The sequence below is a fragment of the Sebastes fasciatus genome, chromosome 16 (assembly GCF_043250625.1).
Source record: "Sebastes fasciatus isolate fSebFas1 chromosome 16, fSebFas1.pri, whole genome shotgun sequence".
NCBI classification, from domain to species: domain Eukaryota; kingdom Metazoa; phylum Chordata; class Actinopteri; order Perciformes; family Sebastidae; genus Sebastes; species Sebastes fasciatus.
Window position 1 is genome coordinate 29,831,770 of NC_133810.1, and position 15,142 is coordinate 29,846,911.

The 15,142-nt window shown below is 39.9% G+C and overlaps 1 protein-coding gene across 6 annotated transcripts in view; it reads right to left on the reverse strand.

Moving 5' to 3' along the window:
- Positions 1–989: 989 nt before the first annotated feature.
- alcama (activated leukocyte cell adhesion molecule a) overlaps positions 990–15,142 on the reverse strand; it is a 72,407-nt gene continuing 58,254 nt past the window's right edge. Inside the window, exons 9-16 of one of the 6 annotated variants that reach the window (XM_074610299.1) lie at positions 14,376–14,488; positions 13,633–13,756; positions 12,655–12,770; positions 10,914–11,043; positions 8,413–8,442; positions 6,606–6,715; positions 6,185–6,305; positions 990–3,445 (exon numbers count right to left, since the gene is read on the reverse strand). In XM_074610299.1, coding sequence (XP_074466400.1) covers positions 6,219–6,305; positions 6,606–6,715; positions 8,413–8,442; positions 10,914–11,043; positions 12,655–12,770; positions 13,633–13,756; positions 14,376–14,488 — 710 coding nt within the window. In that variant the 3' untranslated portion in view covers positions 990–3,445; positions 6,185–6,218. Of the gene's footprint in view, positions 3,446–6,184; positions 6,306–6,600; positions 6,716–8,412; positions 8,443–10,913; positions 11,044–12,227; positions 12,318–12,558; positions 12,771–13,632; positions 13,757–14,375; positions 14,489–15,142 lie in introns of those variants that run through there. The other 5 variants (XM_074610298.1, XM_074610297.1, XM_074610300.1 and 2 more) reach the window with 5 other exon arrangements.

Genomic DNA, 15,142 nt, shown 5'->3' on the forward strand with positions numbered 1-15,142 from the left:
ACATACTATACTATGACTTATTTTCGACATGCTATACTATGACTTTTTCCCGACATACTATACTATGACTTTTTTCCCCGACATACTATACTATGACTTTTTCCCAAAATACTTTTTTTTTGACATACTATACTATGACTTTTTTTTGACATACTATACTATGACTTTTTTTTGACATACTATACTATGACTTTTTCCCGACATACTATACTATGACTTTTTCCCGACATACTATACTATGACTTTTTCCCGACATACTATACTATGACTTTTTCCCGACATACTATACTATGACTTTTTCCCGACATACTATACTATGACTTTTTCCCGAAATACTTTTTTTTTGACATACTATACTATGACTTATTTTCGACATACTATACTATGACTTTTTTCGACCTACCATACTATGACTTTTTTTTTGACGTACTATACTATGACAGTCAGTAGCTCTAAACCATGCATGAACCTCCTTGCCAGTGATCCCGATTGGATGAATAAAATAGGTCTTTGTAAATACTGTGTTTAACGAATGTTGTATTCGTCTTCTTCAGCTTGAGGTTGTCTTGTCAGTTATCTGGTTGAGATTAGTCCTTGATGTCAGTGGTGCAGTTCAGTAATTGCCATGTGAAGATGCACACTCAGCTTGATGATTAATGATCATGAAGCATGATGGAGTAATGTATTTATACAAAAAAACAACATACACCAGACTTAATACCGTTTTTGTTTCAAAATGTACACTTTATTGTCAACAGCAGTACAAAAACAAAAGTCTGTATTTACAACACTACTATGGCCTTCTCATCTTACCATCTTTGGTTTCACTGCTGACCTGATTATTTGAAAAGGCATGAGAAAACAACGGACTTGGGTACTGAAAATGTTGATCGCAACCATCCCACAACACGATTACACACCGCTGTCATTTTTGAGGATGCTAGGTGGGAAAGTGCTCTGTATTGGTATTTTCTACATATTGTTTTAAAAAAAAAAATATAAGAGAATGAAATGTCATCTCTTTAACTCAGTTTGGAGAACTGGCATCCAAGAGACAATCAACTGGTTCATGATTCCTTCAAGTTAACATTCAGTATTTTATGATCAACCAACATTATCTGCATCTGAAGCTCTTGACGTCAACTTTAAATACTATGATTTTTACTTTCTTGCCAGGTGCTGAAAATCATTGCAGTCTACAAACAGAAGTTGTTGCCAGATGACGACTCAGACTTCTTACAAATCTGACTACTGGCAACAGTCCTAAGCCATTGGTATTCTCAGAAACATTAGCAAATAGTTGAGGTGAAAGGTTGATGCTTCTTTGTTATTTATCAGAACAACTTGCGTCATACATCCAGTGTGTAAATGTATTCAAGAAGTTTACATGAAGTGAACTGAACTAAACATGTTAACAAAGTGTATGATTCCTCTCAAACTGTCTTATCAACCATTTGTCCTCGGCGGGTCATATGATGTAAACCCAGACAGCTACCATCTTTATGCACCTCATCTAATCTCCCAATCTCAACCACAGTCTTCAGTAAGGGTTATCCTTCACACCACTGAGCTAAAAATGACATCATAATAATAATGATACAGCAGAGACTAAGCACAGATACTGTATAGCCTTATTCACTCATGTAACACTCCTACTACACAGTACCTTTCCAACACTCGATGATGCCTTCCACGCAAGCTTAAAACAAGAATGTTCTTGCATGCTGCAGCATTGCCATCCAGGGAGGTTGCACACAGAATATAAATACATCAAAAACACAAAAACAGATTTCAGACCTGGCATAAAGTAAAGCTCTTCCAAAAATGAACGCGTGAAAAAGAAAATGGATCTGTCGAGCAGACAGATGACATGAAGACGACAATGTAGTGTATTAAACTAAATCACAGGTGAACAAACTTGTTTTAGTATGAACTTAAAAAAAATAAAAATAAAATAAAAACATTATGGCAGAACATACTTTTGCATTTCTTACATGTTGTTGTACTTTTCTGAGGACTTCTTGCCTTTTCATTTCTTTTTGCCTTTTCAGATAAAACTATTTGCAACATAAAGGAATTCAAAAGTCTCCTTTGAGACTAACAAAAAGAGGGGAAAATTAACGGTAATTTACAAAAACAACTTATTAGTGGTTGAGTGTCATAATGTGCCATTTGCAAATGTCCAATTTAAGTCTGCACAAATGCAATTTTTTGGGGGGGTCACAGTTACAAAACTGCATGTACATATAGAAATCATTCTTAGTAAATCCAGTTCCTTATTTATTATCATGATTATAACTATGACTCTTTCTGTAGTGGCATCCATCAACTAGACAATCTATTTACCAGAAAACTAGAGAACAAAAGTGAAGAGGTTAAGAGATGTTGAGGTTATCTTAAAGTTTCAGTAGGGTTCAACACATTCTCACTCCCAACTCGTCAAATACCGCCGCTTGGTCAGTGCCCCTCGGCATCGGACGCCGACGCACCTTTGCATCACGTTTGTATGGACCGAGGACAGCCGATCAATACATGCATAGTGACCTTTCAAAATTAACTTAGGTTTAGGAAACGGTCGTGGTTGAAGTCAACTTCACTGACTAGCGACTCACGGGACTGACGATACCGACAAGTCACGTGACTAAAGACTGACATGACGTTACCTTTAGTTCCACACGGGACACAAACAGCGGTCTCCCGGTTAAATGTCTTGTGTTTGTTTGACCTATCCACCAATGAGTGGACTCTCACGCTATTAATACTACGTGACCTGCTCCGACCGTCGAATAACGCCGCGGGGGGATTTAAGTTGAAGTTGAAAGTCTGGCTCGTCATATACTGTCGATAAAGGTTGCCTCTGTGCGTCGGTTTCCGATGACGAGGGGCGCTGCCCAATGGGCAGTATTGGACGAGCTTGGAGTGAGACCTGGTTGTAGGGTTATACAGCAGTAAAGTGTATTTTTCTCTGAGCACAGCCAAACAAAGGCTTTTTTCCACACACATCGCACAAAAAAGTAAAAAACAAACAATAAGAACTAACATTGGCATGCTCAGACAGGGCGCACGCATAATTGTGATTTGTTATACAGGCCTTAAAAAGTGTACAAGGGATTTACATTCTTTGAATAAATTCAAGAACAAACAAAAAAAATCCTAAAGGAAGAAAAAAGCAGCAAAAAAACCCAAAAAAACACCACACAGCCTGAGCGGAAATGCTCAAACAAAACTTAACAGGGAGCATTCACCAGGAACACAAGAACACAAAATAAAACAGTAACACGACTGACTTCAAACAGTGAGGTGGGACAGCAGGCTGTGGGCAGGCCTTGGTGGAAAATTACACTGGTCGTTGCTCCGTATGTGGAGCCTGATGGGTGCCTGATGCGTGTCAGCAGCCGACTGGGAGTCTGTGTTTTCAATGTTGCATGGCTGCTTTCAACTGCTTCTTCCCCACAAAGACATACAGAGAGATAAAGTCATTATCATTTCAATCACGTAAGATTTTAACATATAAAATAAAAAACAAAAAACTATACACAAATATAAATTCATATTCATCTTGAAGGATAATTCCAGTTTATTACAACATAAACCTTATTTCATTAGTTTTGGCCATCAGTCCTATTAAACATGACAACCTTGTACTCACCAAAGTAACTGCTGAGATCTGGGAACACAGCAACACTACAGACTATGACTTTTTTATCACTTTCTTCGACACACTTTCTTCAAGTGTATTATGTGAAATAGCTCAGCTGGTAGATATCTGATTGCTGTGCTTAAGGTTGTGAGTTCAATCCTTATGTTGGGCAGTCAGTTTTTAGGTCTAACCTCAAATGAAGAAGTCAAATACATAAAGCAAAACTACTTCAGTGTATTCGGTCAGATATCTCATTGTGGTAGATATAGATACTATGACTTTTCTTTCGACATACTGTACTATCACTTTTCTTGATATACTATACTTTGACTTCTTCATGACTTTTTTCTACATACTGCCTTCCGAATGAAGAAGTGAAATACACAAAGAAAAATTGAATAAGTGTGTATGTGAAATAGCTCACTTGATATATATCTGGTTAGAATACTGAAGGTTGTGGGTTCGATCCTTATGTGGGGCAGACAGTTTTCAGGTCTAACTTCTAATGACGAAGTCAAATATACCAAGAGAACAGTCCTCACTGCGTGTGGCATTGGTGGCTGGGTTGCTGAGTTCCTGGATCGGGCTGCGGCAGAGCGGGGTTCAATCCCTACCCTCATCAGTGTCCGGTGCCCGACAGTGGAGTGAGACGAGCGTCTCCTCCCAGGGTTTACCAGAGATACAACTGGGGGGTTATGCATCAGTATATATATTAAATAATATTATATGTGATGTCTCTATCCTACTGTATGATATATAACCCTAACCCTTTATTTAATTTTCAAATGTGTGAAATCTTGCGACAGAAATTGGAAATTTGGTTTTACTGCTGGGATGGTTAATGTCTGTTGGCCAAGATGTTAAGCAAATAGTTGAAAAATAAATAAAGGGTTTATCTAGAGGTCAGAGAGACAAACAAAGGGCAAAGCATATAATATTATTTAATATATATACTGATGCATAACCCCCCAGTTGTATCTCTGGTAAACCCTGGGAGGAGACGCTCGTCTCTCTCCACTGTCGGGCACCGGGCATCGATGTAGGGTAGGGATTGAACCCCGCTCTGCCGCAGCCCGAACCAGGAACTCAGCAACCCAGCCACCAAGCCACACGCACTGAGGACTGTTCTCTTGGTATATTTGACTTCGTCATTAGAAGTTAGACCTGAAAACTGTCTGCCCCACATAAGGATCGAACCCACAACCTTCAGAGTTCCAACCCAATATTTACCAGGTGAGCTATTTCATTTACACACTGAACCAATGTTTCCTTGTGTATTTGACTCCTTCATTCGGGTGGCAGTGTGTAGAAAAAAGTCATGAAAAAGTCATAGTATGTTGAAAAAAAAAATCATAGTGTAGTGTGTCTGTAAAATAAGTCTTAGTATATTATGTTGAAAGAAAAGTCATAGTACTGTATGTCAATAAAATCCCTCATAGTATTCAGTATTCCAACCAGATATCTACCACAATGAGATATCTGACCGAATACACTGAGGTAGTGTTACTTTATGTATTTGACTTCTTCATTTGAAGTTAGACCTAAAAACTGACTGCCCAAAATAAGGATCAAACTCACAACCCTAAGCATTCCAACCAGATATCTACCAGCTGAGCTATTTCACATTATACACTTGTACAATGTTTCTTTGTGTATTTGATGTAGTATGTCGAAAAAAGTCATAAAAAAGTCATAAAAAGTCGAAAAAAGTGATAAAAAAGGCGAAAAAATTTATAAGAAAGTCATAATATAGTATGTCGAATGACTTTTTTCGACATACTATATTATGACTTTTTTTTAACATGGTACGCTATGACTATTTTTCAACATACTACACTATAGCTTTCTTTTCAAGATACTATATGATGACTTTTTTTCAAATATTATGCTATGACTATTATGACAGTTTTTCGACATAGTATGATTTCTTTTCGACAATGATCTTTTTTTTAAATCACTGAACAAATCAGTGATGTGGAAGCAGAGGCCTGTACTATTAAGTGAGTTGAATCTGAGGGGTCGCAAGATAATTAATGGGATAAGATAGAAATAAAAACAAAATTGTGTGTAATTGGTTGAACTAGTCCCAACCTCTTGACTTGTGCTGTGAAGAGGGGTCCAAAGTAAATATAGATTTGTTTCAAGGGTGACAAGCCAAACAGAAAGGACACCACTGATCCAAACCACTTAATTTGGAGTCAAAACCGAAAGTGGGTGCATCTGAAATGTCGACAATAACTCCTCATTACACGGGAAAGTCTGAGGTTAAAGTTGAAGCTGGGAGTCAGTCTGTAACGTATTATGGATGTTTACAAGGTATTTATTTTATCATTCACCTTTGTTTTCTCTTGACCTGTTTATTCTATCTGTCTGAACACCTGATTGTGTGTTGTATCATTATGAGATCTCAGCAGTTCATTTGCTGAGTACTCAAAGGAATGATGGACAAACCTACAAAATAAGACACGTAATAAACTGAAATTATACTTGATAACTTGCATATTGATATGGTGTATGTACAGATTTAAAAGGGACAATTGTTACCTCTTTCATCCCATGTAGTACAGCCTGAGTGCCTTTAAACAGTGTGATTGTTCTCCTCTAGTTTCTTGCTCTCCTCAGATGTCCCAACCTCCTTCTCACCAGTTTTCCAGCTTCCTTGTCTGTGTTGAATACAGAATTGCAAAAGCGTGAAGCACCAATACTACGGAGTGACCTTCTCATCCTGCTCCACACGTCACTGTAAACTCATCTCATCACATCACAGCCTTACTTTCTCAAGAATTTTCCACATTTTTTGCAATAACTAATATGTTATTTATTTTTTTAATCTCATCACAAAACATCAAGTCAAATAGCAAAAGGAGAAAGTCTCTTTATGTAATGCATAAATCGTTGGCTTACTACATAAAGTATACTTGGGGAAATATACTTGAACTTTACTGTGTTTCTTTCCATACCTTGAATTCTTCATGTACACCCAGTAGATGAGTCCCACGATGCCAGCGATTAGGAGGAGCCCTACCACGAGTCCCACTATGAGCGGGGCCTGGTCCTCCGACTCCTCGTCAGTGCCTGAAAACAGACAGCAGCACTCGGCTTCAGCTGGAGGACTAACACGTGCACACTCACAGAGAAGCTTTCCAACGACGAAGCAATAAAGTCACACTTTATTGCTTCGTCTTGTGTTTATAGTTCAACAACTTGTTACTGTAGAGACATGAAACCACTCTGAGTTGAGTTGTGTTTATATTCCAGGAAACCAGCAGCATATTTTGGAAATGGTGGCTGACGTGTTTCTATTATAGAACAGCGGAGGTTTATCGGTGTGTTAGGGAGACGAGAAGATCCGTTCTGTAACTGCACGTTCTGCTGCATTTAGCAAATACTCCAACCAGTCTGTTTCAGTCTGACTCACCATCACTTAACACCATCACCTGCGGCTGTCAGGCGTGTGGAACCTGTCACTGTTGTGCATAATTTGTGTATCCTGTACGCCGTATAGTATAATTAAGGGTTACAGTGACTTGTTTTGTTGACATGAATTAAAAATGTCAGATGATGGGAGACTGTGTGCAGCTACAAATCACCGCTCAGCGGACGGAAACATGATTACTCATCTAAAACGTTTTAAAAATTATTATCAGCTATCAGCAGTTAATGAAGTGTCATCTTAAATATACTGTATAAATATACAGATGTTTTATAACTAGAAGACCATATAATGTACTTTAAATAGAAAATACTTTAAAGCCCTCCCCTCCAGTGTATTTTGGCATTTTTATGATATTTAAGATTTATTTGAGTAACTTCCTGACTAAGTTGATTAGCCACACTGTTTGCCTTTTTTTTGACAAATAACTTAATTTTGTTTTCATTTTATTTTTTAGTTTACTCCATCTTAGTTTAGTGTGTTTATTTTCACGATGGGGCATTTGTGTGCGTGGTGAACGGATGAAATCAATGCAGTGAATTACACAAAATACCAGCGGCAGAATTAACGTAACACACTGACTGTCTCTCTCAGTCGCTCTCTTCTTTACCGTCTCCTCCTGCTGGAGATAAATTAACGGAAAGCAGCCGATTGCCAGCCTTTAACAGGTCAGGACACCGAAGAGCGCACAACTTTCAGCCCGAGTCAAAACAAGAGAAAAGTCCCGTTGGAGAAATAGACGAATCACAGTTCAGCCCGGTGCGGTGTCGGTGCTGGAGCTGAGGAGAGAGCGGCCGGTGAACCACTGCATTTCAAACGGCGAACCTCGGCAACATGTCTATCCGTCCTCCGGTGCGCTGTGGCCGGCGTGCGGCGGTGCGGTTCCACGGTGCAGCAGCAGCCGGATGGCCGCCTCGCCAGGAGGACACGGCGAAGAAGAGAGCGAGTGAGAGAGGATCAGGTGTGTTGCACTAATTCTTGTCTCATTTGTCATCTGGTAAACAGTAAATTCATCTAAACTGGTTGCCATGGAGCCATGGTGACACATGGATAGTGTTTTCATCATTTTACAATGCGCAGTCCTTTAATATTCATCAGGCACTGTTCAAAATCGTTCTAATCTGCCTGTGAGAGCTCCTCTGCAGGATTTAGCCAGACAAATAATGAAGATGGAAAAGCTGAGGTGAAGGTGCATATTCAGACAGTAGTGTAGAATGATGGTTTAATTTAGTAAGTTTTACCTCAAGAGCAGGTTGATATTTTTGAAAAGAAACTTCTATAAAACCTCTTAAGAAAGTCTAGAAAGTAAAAGATAAGGGCAAAGAAAAGAAAATCTTACCGTTTCCCTCATTTTCAGGTTCCTTAAAAACTGAAATCAAACATAAATAAATTAGAACTCATAAAAATAAAAAGGCAAACAAATCATATAACATGCTGTTTGTGTAAAAAACAAACTAAATTCTGCACTGATCAGATGTGAGCGAGGCCTGGCGGCTAAGTGCAGCCTCACAAAATGAAATCAAAAGGGTGTTTATTTCTGATAGTGCCTCACAACTAGCAAACTGTACCTTGGAAAGAAGAAAGCAACAATACATTCTGAAAGCACCAATTTACTATGCTTTCAGAGCATGTCAGGCAGTGGCTCTTACTGCACAAACAGGTTTAGCACCCCAACAAACAAGCAATGCTGCCAAATCCAGAAGATAAAGTGAAGGAGGGGAGACAAAGGAAAGGATGATTACCACAGACAAAGTGAAAGAATGAGGAGGAACAGCACGAGCACAGTATGAATGCATGAAATGATATCGTTGTAGCATTTAACATTAGCCTTTGACAGTCCCAGCCTTATCCTTTTTGTTTTGTTTCATTCCAGTATCCGTAGGCGGCGGATGTGGCTCAGATGTTGAGCCACCAACCGGATGATCGGCGGTTCAATCCCCCGCCTCTCCAATCTGCACGTCGAAGTGTCCTTGGCAACAGATACTGAACCCCAAATTGCTGCAGAAAGCTGAGCCATCAGTGTGTGAATGAGTATTTAGATTAGATCCTGATGGGCAGGTTGGATTGGATTTTACACTGTGCACAATGGTAGAATGTGATCATGCACAGGGTAAATGTCATGGCCAAAGGCTCCATTGTGTGCACGTAGCCTCCTGTAGTGGATATCAGGAGTATTTTATTGCCAGATTCCCTTTCAAGAGGTAGAAAACACATTTGGCACACTTTGGGTATCCAAGTGGCCAAATGGAGAGCCTCCTGGTCCTATCCTGACTAAAACCTTTATAGAATCTATGTGCTTTGTGTTATTTATATCTGCTTTGGCACAGTTGTAGTCAAGGAGTTGCTGAATGAATTCAGTGGCATCTCTGTGCATGGCGTCACTGCTATAATGGTGTTATCCACTGTCTAATCTAGAAAACATTTTAGGTGAGGATAAAAATTTAAATTTTTCTTTTGGTTCATCACAATTTACTCAGGCATAGTACCAGTCACAATGTTACTGACACTGGGGATGAATTCTCTGATGTCTTACCTATCCATAGAGACCAAGATCATGCATATAGACCCGGTAGTTGTGGAGTTATTCTTGATTTATTTTGGGTATGTCTGTCTAGGCGATCCACACCTTCCAGCGCCCTAGGGCTTAAGAGGTTAACTTCATTACCGAAGACGAGGTGCAGACACGGTGAGGTCCTACTGTTATAGTCAGTGTGCATTCATTAAAATAAGAAAGTCATCCTGAATGCTCCCCGTTATGACTTTGTCCTCTAAATTGGGTTCTGATAATTTTTCTTGATCTTTGGTCGGCTTCATAATGACAAAAAGAAAATCTCATTTGGACTCACTTAGACTTCAGGTACATCTGATCCAACAGACACGATTATTATAGTGTAGTGTAATTATAGCAGAGCCCGTTATAGTGTAGTGTAATTGTTTTTACGCCACTGAGGAATACGGACGAACGAAAGAAACCTAATATTACAAGTCTTAAAACAAAGCTGCAAAGAACATCCCTGTGATGAGCAAAGACATCAATACTCTAGATGCACTGAGTCTTGTGTTAAACATGATGTTCCAGTATGTATCATTCATACTTCATGTGTTTAATATTTGGTGTACAGTATTCTTATATTCCAGATATTATTAGTTAACTTTCTTTTTCTTATATTTATAAAACCCCACATTTATATATATACTTTGTTATTCCTTATTACATTAAGTTTGTGTAATGATGCAATTTCACTGTGAAGTTTCATCTCCTGGGTTGATCATAAAAGATAAGATAGCTCTCACCCAAGCAACTTGAGTTGTCCCAGAATGCAGAAAGGCTTTGACTTGTTTAGATGTTTCATTTAGCTTTTTTTGTTTGTTGTTGTCGTAGAACAAGAATTGCAGCGTTATAATGAGCAGTCATTAATAAAATGAGGCTCCAGCAATCAAGCTGCAGCTGAAAGCTGCTGGCAGAGATTCCCTCTAACTGTGAATCCACACTGGCAGTAACACAATCATCAAGTTACCAACGGCAGTTTGTTTCCTACAGAGCTGAGCTGCAGAAGAAACTCAACAAGGTTATTGGCTGGGAAAAAGCTGTCCCTATCCTCTGATTCCATGCTTTAAGGAACATTTAAAGCTTTGCACTGAGAGTTAAGCTTTCATTTTAATTTGTCTCTCTCCGTCTTCAGCTTATGCTGTTTAATTAGCCCGATGCATTAACTCTAAACAACAGAAGGCAGTACCACAGTGAAGCGAAAGAAAATACACGATTTGTCTCTTCAAAGCCGTAGAACTTCCACTAGAAGCGTTATTATATCTCATTCATCATATCTCGCATTAACTTACCAGAGGCTACATTGATGGTCATGGTATCTTCTCCCAGCATGTTGATGGCGCTGCAGGTGACAGTCTGATTCACCTTAGGGACCACCGTGATCTTACAGGTGGCCTTGCCGTTGGTGTAGGAGCTATCCTCCTGGAGGCACAGCAAAAAAAACACACACACATAAGAAGCTTCAAACTACTCACACACGTAGCAGCCTCTCTTGTTGAGCATTATCGACTTTTCCATTCTACAGGATGTTATGTTCAGTATATTGCTCGATAAGGTGGGGGAGTGGTGGGATGGCGGGAAGACAGATAGTGGGAGGAAAATATTGCAAATGTCTTCATCAGACAGGAGTTCTGAACTCTGCCGATACGCAGCGGAGTCGAGGAAGCAAACTCATTCTCAATGCAGAAGTAAACACAAAACACTTCCTTGCCAACAGAGAGGTGTGCCTCATTGTTAGAGCATTAACCGGCTCATGATAAGGCCTAGAGTGCCTCATCACAGAGCATCTTGATGAGTACATTATTCATTAGAGTGAATCATGTTCACCTGCTCTGAGGCTGAACTTGTTGTGTGTGTATATATATATTTATATATTTATCCTCACGCAGCTGCGACTGATGCGTTATGGCTCCAGCAGTTGCCTGTCAGCGAGATAGTTCACAAGTTCCAATACATGGCTGCTAAAAACAGTTCTGCATTATGCATACAGCCTCAACGAAACAACACTGTACAGATGGCTGTCATAACGGAGCAAAGAGTGAAAACCTCAGTAGGAGCTCCTTTTAGTGACAAGGATCCTCAAAGAACACTTTAATAATGACACCTCGCTGCACTGTTTTGCTGCCGTTACCAGTCACGACAGCAATGCTGGTATTATTTTCACCTTGGGATTCTGTGTGTGTGTGTGTGTCATCATTGCAAAAATGTTGTTTTGAGTACTTTGCAAGGTCTATATATATATAGATATATATATCTATATATATATAGCTGTCCGTCTATGGACAGATTTTGTCACCTTGATAGCGGCACAACCGTACAAGATGCAGTCACAAAACTTAACAGGTGTGTAGTTAAGATCAGAATGAAGGTGGAGTATGAAGATGGGTGTGGACCAACACCCCCGGGAAGAGCGCCGGTCGTTGATTCCAGTTTTCGTAGTGGCCAAACGGCGGTACTACAACGTCCGTGTCCGTCACGTTTAAATCATTAGGTCCTAAAAGTTGTCACTAATAGCTGAATCCAGAGTTATTTCCCTTCCTCCGTTCATGTGAATGAGACCCAGACCGAGGCTGGAGCGAGGTCCGGGAGACGGAGTTAAAGGAAACGCTACCGAGCCTGCTCTACTGTCCCGATGGACGCGGAAGATCGCCTGGATGATCCGGGTACTTTATCTCTCGGCAGTCGAGCCATTTTGGCTTCAAGCGCCGCTGAGCAACTCTCATAGGAATGAACGGGAGCCCGCCTCCAATGCTGCAACGCTGACCGATAAATCATATTTTCATCATCATCATCATCATCATCATCATCATCGCGATATGAACATGCGTGATAAACACATCGCAAAAGGCCGTCTGAAACGTGATGAATAAAGAAAAATTATTATATTTAGGGATGGTTACCGAAACCCGTTATTAAACGGGCTCCTGGGCTAAAGACTGTAGTATTTATTATCACGCTGCAGCCTCTTCCTGCTCTGTGTCGGAGCTCTCCACACACATAAACACACACACATACACACATACACACACTTACGTCTGTGCCATTGACGCTCCATTGGAAGGTGGGTTCTGGGACTCCCTCAGCCACGCATGTCAGAACTTTGTTATCACCATCACGATGCTTGGTTAGACTGGTGATCACAGGCTTTCCTGATGCAAACAGATTATGTTGTTACTAACATAGTTTAGTTCAGTAACATTTTATTACACACACATATGTCACGTGCATAGCTCCCAACTTATCCTCTCTCAGACCTTTTAAAACCACATCTTTCATCAAGGACACTCAGATCCACTGAGGTCAAAGTTAAAGCTCAGGGCTGACCGAGCCTTTTCAGCTCTGGACCGCTCTGCCTCCACATGTTGGGCTGTCCCCCACACTGCCTGTTTTAAATCAAACCTTTTATTCCATGGCTTTTGGCTCAGCATGAGAGTTGCCTTTCTCTAATCCTTTTTCCTTTCCTATTGGTCTTAACGCTTTTATTACTTTAATATCCTGTTGGTTTTAAATTGGTCTTAGTGTTTTATTGTGTTGTTTTTGTGTTTAATTGTACAGCACTTTGGTCAACTTCTGTTGTTTTTTAAATATGCTTTATAAATAAATTTGGATTGGATGTGATATTCAGAGTTTACAAAATGTTATGACCTCAAGCATTTTCCAGATGAAAGCAGGGTGCACTTATGGATTTCAACTATTATTCAAATATGATTTAATATTTTCATTAATGAAAGACAGAGATACACTAGACAGTGGATATATACAGTATAATATGCAAGTGTGTATCTCAAAGTGAGTGTCATATACTCAATGTACACTTCAGGTATCAATCTTAAAATGTTATAATTGAACCCTGGCAGGTTTATGATTTATTCAAAGAAGAAGAAGATTGTGCGACTTAATATAAGAGTTAGACATGTTTAGTGTTCCACTCATTTCAGCCAGCAGAGGAGTTAACTATGACGCACACACACACACACACACACACGCGCACACACAGACACACTTACTCACCTTCTACGACCAGTTTAAAGCTCTGACGTCGCGTGATGCCGGTCATGGAAACCTGACACTCGTAGACTCCTGCATCAGCATAGGTCAACTTGCTAAACACCGGCTCCTTCGTTGCCATTCCATCCTGAAAGCCATGAGTCATAATGTCAGTATGTGTTTTCTAAAGCAAAATGTACCTGTACCTGTAATTTAAATACCACAGTAACACACGTCTAGTTTCATGTTCACTTCTCCAGCTCTACCGAGGACAGGCTGTAAATGTCTGAACGCAAGATGTCATCTGTCCATCTATTTCCCTTACCCATTTCTCCTGTTCTGAGTCACAGGAATGATAATTTCAAGGAAATACAGTAACCATTTTACTATATAGTATTTCATCATTGGCTTTTTCTCATAATATTTTATACTACATGAAATTGACCCAATATATCAACTATATCTTACTAGGTTTCTACTACTGCGACTCGAAGCGTTTGAACAATAGTTTCCCTTTACGAACACTTCTAAATCTACCATCCCTTCTATAAATGCAGCGTTATGTGTTTTCTTTTATGTGTTTTTGTAGTTTAGGCTGTCAGATACAGCGCAGAATAAATCGTCCGACACTACCATCTAGCTCCGGAGGTGGAAAAAGAAATCAGCAGCGTCCAATCACTACTCACAGTATACGAGTCAGGTTTGATTACTGGCTTTATTTTGATACCACTTCTCTCCGATCAACGACCCAACCCTAGCACCATTACCTTCGTCCATGTCACTTCAGCGTCACCCGAGGCGCTCTTCTCCATCTTCACAGACAAGTTGTGCCCTACTGTCTTCACAACCTTCCCAGTGGGAGTCAGACTCAGGTCCAGGTCTGCGAAAACAAGACAGAAAAAGGACGGTTCTGTTGAGTCATATCGGTTGTTGCAGGCTGTCAGAAGACAGTTCACTGCTGAGAGTTCGGCTTTTATGTCTTCTGTATTAAGAGCCAAAAGATTGTTTTTTTTTAACACATCTGCAAAAAAAAAATCACAAAGATCAGACAACATTCATTCAGTATTTGCTTACAGAAAATCGGCCTATTATACATCGTTTAAATCTTCAGTAGGCAACAAGTTTTTGGCATCAGAGGAGATGTACGTTAGCCGGAGCAACAGCAACGTTCCATCGATACACACACGGTCACAAAAATAACTTAAACAATTCCCAGTTTAGGGAGTTGTTGTATTCTTTCCTCAGTTACTAACTCAATTCAAAAGTTAAAGAGCTGAAAAAACACTTCTTTGTTTGAGATGTGTGAAGCTGCAGTACGGGACGTAGAGCGGGGGAAAATGAGCCAGACTTATTCTTTATTACAATGATAGGGCCCATTTGAACTGGAGGCTCAGAAACATACACCTGGGAAGAAGGGAGTAATTACTTGAGGGAGTGCTGGTGGATGGTAGGAGGGAAAACAGCTTATCAGTTGCCTGAGCTCCTCGGCCGTGCACCCAAAACACTTTTGCTCACTCGATGTCATAAATTTCTA